Consider the following 7,844-nt stretch of genomic DNA (forward strand, 5'->3'; position numbering starts at 1 on the left):
CCCGTGGATCTATATTAGATTAGCTGCCAATTTGACCAGTCTATGCACCAGAGGCCATCCTCAGCCACTGGATGCAACCATATTCATTGGCTACATTGTACCGTTCATTGTTGCACTAGGCTAGTATGTGCCTGGCAACAATGACGCATAGAAATAACATGGCAGTAGAAATGCATGGCTCATCATTTAGTAACATCAAATATTATGCGAATTTGAAGCAGTTTTAAGGGCATTAGAAAAGAACCCTCAACTCTATGGCATACATTTTTGTCCTAAATGTTGTCTTTTGAGTCTGTAACAACCATTCTTGTCCATCTGGTTTACCTAAAGCTTGCAATCTTGAACGTGACCCTATCAAAATAAACTTTATAACAATGGCAAAAATCAATATTTCTGTGTTCACATTCACTCTTGCCAAGAAATCTTAGGAGAATGGATTTTAAATCTTGCAATGAGATACTAGATGATGATACTGTTCAAATGGTGCCCAGGTTTTGGCCCTCGATTATCAAGTTTTGTTTGTTACCACAGTGGTTGCACTAGACACAACTTGTTGGGATGACAAGTTGTGGAAAAAATAATCATGGGAATTTTTGTTATCTCTGGTATTGCTCATATTCTGTAGCTCTCATCTAAATCCCAGATTTCTTCTTCAGCAAGAAGCATCAATTTTATTTTTTAAGTGGCTTTTAAATCTCTTAGAACACATGACTATTCACTGAGTATGCATGTGTAGTTTATTCCTTACATGTAGATAATTACAAGGAAATTCATTGGGATATTCATTGGGATGACTCCAAAATACTAGTTAAAAGTTTTAATCCTAAGACCTCATGAATCTCGAGACCTTAGTGAGTAATTATACATATTTTCGGAGTATGGTAACGTTCTCACATTCACGATGGGTCCTAGTAATTAAATACATAATGGGATCTACCATGAATTTGAGAAGGGGGAGCACCACATCACCATTTCTCAAGAGTGTCTAATAATCTTCTAACTTTAGGAGCCAATAAACCAACACTTCGGGGTTGGCGAGGTTTGTTTGAAAGTGTTCTCTAATTTTTAACCTTCTCTACACTGTTGATTTTGCTCAATGGTACCAAGCTTGTTTGTGTGAAGGCTGTCAATATCCTTGTGATCTGTATTAGGAGAAACTTTAGAGAGTTTTTCACATGTATTATAAGTTATGAATTAGAAAAATATTACTTCCAGACTTTAAATTATGCCTTAATCATAAACAATAAAAATAAAAATAAAAATAATAAAAAATAAAAAACCATGTTAACAGTTTAGTAAAAAATTGTCACTAAATTTATTGATCTCATAGCAATCCTAATGACAAAAAAAAATTTACAATTTTTTCTCACACCTTATTGAAATTGAACCCACCACAATACTACTTCCGTTGTACACCATAATCTTATCATTTTTTTTCACAACTTATTCAGATAACTAGTTGTAATGAACCCAACACTACGCTTTTTACCGACACCAATCACTATTGTTAAAAATATAATGTGAAAATTTTTTTGGATCATTAAATTTATTTAAATGTTTTTTAATATAATAGAGTTTTGTTTCCCCTCTCTGTCAGTCATATTCACAGGCTTTTTATCGTTTGGGGGAAGCAAAGCTCCTGCAGTTGGCCTTTGCATAAAGGACAGGAGAGGCACTTCAATTCATCTTTACAGGTGATGACAGGAACATACTAGAAAAGAATCATAATTTGAAGAGAACCGATTGATTAGCACATGGGCACACGCTTCTACTATGTTATTTTTTATTTGAGTAGCACACTCTCTGTACTATGCTAGGATTTTCATCTTTGTCTCTTCATTTCACTTCTAGGTCTTAACTACAAAGTAAAGACAAAGGTATTTGCAAAATACTGGTATTCAATTCCCATACCTTGTCTATTCCTGTCCTGGAGTGTGACCGTATGAGGAAGGACTTGTATTTCAAATTTTCTCCTTTCCTTCATTTGTAAGTCCACTTATACAAAATAAGTTATAATTTTTTTTCTAGAGAAGTGCCCATGACATTCGGGGTTAAATCCCTCTTCCTACCACTGTAACTATCGAATTTTAAAAAAAATAAATAATATATAATAAGAAGAAAAGAAAAGCAAAGCGAGCCAATGTCCAAGTGATGTTTACTTAAACTGCAACTTCCTACCTTAACTAACTATGAAAAAATTTTAACAAAGCAAAAACAAAAAATTGTTCCTAATTTACTTACCCTTTATTTCCCTTAGGAAAAAGTTTAGCTCCAAACTTATTTGAAACTATCTTCCTAACCTATCATGTGGTGATTGAAGAGATCATCCATGTATAGTTTTAGTCACATAACTTTTTTAATAAGTCATGTAACTTGTTTAAATAATACATATGAATAGTCTTATAAATCATCACTTAGTAAGTTGGAGAAGATAGTTTGGAGCTAAACTATCTTGATGACTCCAAAATACAAGTTAAAAGTTTTAATCTTAAGACCTTATGAATCTCATGAGACCTTAGTGAGTAATTATTAGGTATTTTCGGAGTATGGTAACGTGGTATTCCTTCTTCTCACATTCACGATTGATCCCAATAATTAAATTTATAGTGAGATCTACCAAGAATGTAAGAAGAGAGAATATCACATCGCCATTTCTCAAGAGTGTCTAAAAATCTTTTGAAAGAGCCAATAAACCAACACTTCGGAATTTAAAGCATAATCTCTTCTTCTTCTTTTTTTTATCGGAAAAGAAGAAAAGAACAAATTATCTGACTAATCTGAGGTAGATGGGCCTCCTAAAGGGTAGAGAGTGTGGAAGCAACCTTCAGATATCCTTTGCCTTTAGTGCTCAGCGTGCTTTATATCGACGTTTCACTACAAGAAGATTTCCATACTCAATTAAATATCAACTTTATTCAAACATCTACACACCATTTCAAACTGTGTTTGAGAACGAGAGAAAACACTATGCTTCTTATCGACACCAATCACTATTGTTAAAAATATAATGTGAAAATTTTTTTGGATCATTAAATTTATTTAAATGTTTTTTATATAATAGAGTTTTGTTTCCCCTCTCTGTCAGTCATATTCACAGGCTTTTTATCGTTTGGGGGATGCAAAACTCCTGCTGTTGGCCTTCGCATAAAGGACAGGAGAGGCACTTCAATTCATCTTTACAGGTTATGACAGGAACATACTAGAAAAGAATCATAATTTGAAGAGAACTGATTGATTAGCACATGGGCACACACTTTTACTATGTTATTTTTTATTTGAGTAGCACACTCTCTGTACTATGCTAGGATTTTCATCTTTGTCCTCTTCATTTCACTTCTAGGTCTTAACTACAAAGTAAAGACAAAGGTGTTCGCAAAATACTGGTATTCAAATCCCATACCTTTGTCTATTCCTGTCTTGGAGTGTGACCGTATTAGGAAGGACTTGTATTTCAATTTTCCTCCTTCATATGTAATGTAAGTCCACTTATACAAAATAAGTTATAATTTTTTTCTAGAGATGTATCCATGACATCTGGGATTCAAATCCCTCCTCCCACCACAGTGTAACTATCAAATTTAAAAATAAATAAATAAGTAAAGCAATGCCAATGTACAAGTGATGTTTACTTAAATTGCAACTTCCTACCTTAACTAACTATGAAAAAGATTTTAACAAAGCAAAAACAAAAAATTGTTCCTAATTTACTTATCCTCTATTTTCCATAGGAAAAAATTTAGCTCCAAACTAATTTGAAACTATCTTCCTAACCTACTATGTGGCGATTGAAGAACTCATTCATGTATAGTTTTAGTCACATAACTTTTTTAATGAGTCATGTAACTTGTTTAAATAATATATATAAATAGTCTTATTAATCATCACTTAGTGAGTTAGAAGAGATAGTTTGAAGCTAAACTATCTTGTAATGTCAGAATTTGTGTTTTCTAGATAAAAAAAGACATAACAAACTTTGAAAAAGAATAATATCATAAACGACGCCAATTTGATAGGTAATACAATACAAATAAGAAGAGAAAAAAGATGTCACAAGCAAAGCTCTACAGATCTAGAGTAATACAACGCCCAGATGGGGAGAAATAGCTCACATTCTAATAAATAAACCACAACATCAGTACATATAGATACAATAAGTGTTTGTCTTCTTTACCTATTCCCTCACAAGTTCTACAACAGCACACACTAAATTCCAGTAGAGCGCATCACGGCTCTTCAACTCCCATCTTTTTTGGGGCAATATGGTGGAGCTAGTTACAGAAAAACATGCCTCTTAAGTTGAAGCACTGACCTTCTCAGGATTGTGTAGGTGGTTCTTGAAAGCAGCAAAACCATTTTTTCTGAAAATCAGTGAATCATCCACATAATACAAATCAGCTTATGCAAAGTGTGTGGCTGTGGCAGAAATGACAGTGCAATCTCACACCACTTTTTTCCCCATTCTAGGGATATAGAAAACAAACACAATTGATTGGGGTGGGGGGAATGGAATAAGAACAGCCAATTTATATAAACAACTACATATGAACTTCACAGGATAAATTAGAGTTGCTAACATTTCTTTTGATGGTCACAGTCTTTCTATTTTGTTTGATAATTCAATAGTTAAAGCAGGGAAAGGGAAATTTGAACCCTAGATGTATCATTTCGAAACACTAGGAGGTGTCAACCAGTTGAGCTACAATGCTCTTGTCCAATCTTTTTATTTTGTTAATCGTACTCTTTTTTATTATCTGAATGGCATTTGTAGACCTAAGAAAAATCCTTTGAGTAACCCTGAGGTGTGATACATGACCAAGATTCTTTTAGCACAACTGTACTCTGTAAGAAAAAAAATACAAAGTTCTAACAATTAATCAAACTTTTACTTATCAAAAAAATAATCAAGCTTTCTACTTATGATGTAGCAAAAATAGGTAGCAGTTGGCCACCTTAGGAATATATTAAATTGCAGAGAGAGAGAGAGAGAGAGAGAGGGAGGTGCAATAGCATCTTACAGCCTGAGGCTTGGCAGTATCAACTCCAGGCTTGATTTGAGAATCACCCTTTCCAGGTGACTCTGGTTTGCCGCCCGTTTTCTTTTCATCCCTAGCCTTATTAAAAATCACAGTAAATCCTTCAGCTGAAGCAGGATCATTGACATCCCATTCACCAAATTTTGGTAGTGGTTGACCCTTGTCCTGCTGAAGAACAGAAAGGTAAAAAGACCTTATTACATCTCTGATTGCTGTTTAAGGTAAAGGACAGCCACTTAACAATAAATAAATGATCATGTTCACAAATGTCATTTAATCAATCACTAAGTAATATGGACCCTAAAGGGTAATACTAAATCCTGATTGTCCTCCCCTGATGAACTTTAGAAATGGAACTATAATTAACCCCATCACAATTAGCAAGAAAAGTCATTTAATTCAACCCAAAAACTTCTCATGTTCTCAGGTAGAACCGTACATAAGCACAAAAATAATTCAATATCTAGAGACGAGAAAGAGATGTTATGGAGGACTCTCCATCCACCATGAAGTAGGATCAGCTTCGAAAAGGAATCAAACCCTCATGCAGTCATAAACAGAGTTTGAATATGTTTGTTAAAAAGCTGACTGCCACAATTCAAGCATGCAAATTTCCTAAGGCAAAGCATGATATAACAGAGCAAGGTACATATATTAATCATGTCATTACTAGTCCCATCAAGTCTGCAACAGGCATCAACGTGATCATTTCCAGGAAAGAAGCAGACTACTTAACACACACATCCAAAAGTAAAAGCAAAGCGTAAGACAGATAGATTCATCATTTTACCTAGGTTGATTGGCCAATCATAAGACTGCAATAAGTATTGATAATCCTTCCATAAAGCTTTGGGATGCCTCAAATGAGAGGCATTCTTTTATTACATGACCTCAACATTATATTAGGCATCTCAGCCCCACTGAGCAATCATACAATGAATGGAGTAGCTACAGCTATATACACCTTGCAAAGCATCCAAGCAACACTAGCAAATTCACCTCATCCTAAGCATCCACCCCCTTGACTTGCTAAATTACTTTAATAGATTGTAACTTCAGTTTGAATCACTACAAAAGTGTAATACCAAAATTGCACTGCCAGCCCATTTATTTTAGCTTTACATACACTTCTGGTTGATTATTTTGGGTAAAGGTAGACTTGAAATGACCCAGGTTAGTTCAGCTCTGTGAAATCTACTGAAAGGTTTATACAAGATATTAAGTAATTTTCCTTTACTTTCCAGTGCCATAGGATTTCTTGCATACTCTATAGTTTTCGAATACGTGGCAATTTGTTGTTTTTCAGACGTTAATTCAGCTTTGGGTCATTCCAATCGCAAATATCAGTGGTGATTGCTCATGTGCATAACGAAAAATCGTCTTATGTTAAAAATACCATGCAACACCAAATACATCTTGAAACTAAATAGATTATTCACTGGGCTCAAAACCAGCACAGCTAGTCATGGATTTAAAATCAGTCATTCATTCCCAGTTTACCAAAATTCATCATAAAGACCAAAGATAAGGAATTACAGAATTAAGTAACAAAATTTGGTATCCACAAACAATCTAAAGGATAACTGGGTCAGCCAAGTAACATATCCTCTTTTGCTAAAGTGTTTTGTAGGGACAGGATTTATGAGTGAAATGTTAGGTGATACAAACATGTATAATCAAGAAATCCCACATACAAAACACTAGACTACTGCTTAACCATATAACAAAGCCTCAAAAACAGTACTCATTAATAAGCATTCACTAAAACAGACCAAAGCAGCAAATTACCAAGAGCAATTCTGTCAAATTATCAGTAATTTACAAATTCAATGAGCTGCTCTTTGGACTCTTGCCCCAAGTCCATAAAACCCACCGGCAACTGACCCCACCCCACCCGCCAAAACTAGTTACCAGGTAATCCAAAGGCATTCAACCCTGACAAACCCATAAACTCACCCTCCACCCATCAACTTTGAACGGGAGGAAGTGCCCATTTGAGCCGGAGCTCATCGACACAATATCAAGAGCAATTTACCAGCACAGTATCACAGCCATATCATCATAGATCCACACAAAGCTCCTCTACATAGCAAACAGATATTCAAATCAAGTCATTAAACTTACTTAGTCAGCACTTAACAACCAAACAACAAAAAGCATTTAGCTAAAACTAAAAACACAAACTCAAAGCTCTTTCCTTTCCATTCTTTACTAAAACATTTAACATTCGAATTAATTCATTAACTTAATCTTTCTTTCTTTTTTTCCTTTTTTGGTAATAAACTAATAATTCATTAAAAAAAAAATTTCTCAAAAAAACAGAAAATTGAAATACCCACAAACCATTGACTTATAAAAATCGTGAATTTCAACAAAAGAAGCTAACATAACAAATAAAGATTCAGGAAAAAAAATAAAAATTTACTCAAATGTTGCTTAAATTTTTTAAAATAAAACAAAATAAGAAAAGAAAGATTGTATATTTAAATTACAATACTAGCATAACCAAAAGGATCAAATCAAAATATTCAACAAGAAACCAAAAACTGAAGCTGAGGAATCGATCAAGAATTGTATCAAATCGAGCACAGAGAATCAAAGACACAAACTTTTAGAGAGAGAGAGAGAAAGGACGTACCGACATGAATTCGAGAGAGAAAGAGAGAGCTTGCCTTTCTGGGAAAAGAAAAATGACAACAGACCAATAAAGCTAAAGTAAAAAAAAAAACCAGAGAGAGAGAGAAGTTTTTTAGTGAGAGAAAGGAAGAGTCTTTTAGAGAGAGAAGGGAATGTGAAATTTGGGCCAAAAAA

The 7,844-nt window shown here is 34.2% G+C and overlaps 1 protein-coding gene across 4 annotated transcripts; it reads right to left on the reverse strand.

Annotated features, from left to right (window-relative positions):
* Positions 1–3,972: 3,972 nt before the first annotated feature.
* Positions 3,973–7,844, reverse strand: LOC126694298 (protein NOI4). Of its 4 annotated transcripts, none has more exons than XM_050390455.1 (4): positions 7,672–7,831; positions 6,990–7,115; positions 5,016–5,198; positions 3,973–4,358 (listed from the first exon to the last, which is right to left on the reverse strand). In XM_050390455.1, exons 2-4 carry the CDS (start codon positions 7,041–7,043, stop codon positions 4,314–4,316), a joined length of 282 nt encoding a protein of 93 aa, XP_050246412.1. In that variant the 5' UTR covers positions 7,044–7,115; positions 7,672–7,831; the 3' UTR covers positions 3,973–4,313. The 4 variants fall into 4 exon arrangements, with proteins under 4 accessions (XP_050246412.1, XP_050246411.1, XP_050246413.1 ...); XM_050390454.1 differs by having other exon boundaries at positions 5,016–5,201; XM_050390456.1 differs by lacking the exon at positions 6,990–7,115 and having other exon boundaries at positions 5,016–5,201; positions 7,672–7,844.

The sequence above is a fragment of the Quercus robur genome, chromosome 8 (assembly GCF_932294415.1).
Source record: "Quercus robur chromosome 8, dhQueRobu3.1, whole genome shotgun sequence".
Taxonomy (NCBI): Eukaryota; Viridiplantae; Streptophyta; class Magnoliopsida; order Fagales; family Fagaceae; genus Quercus; species Quercus robur.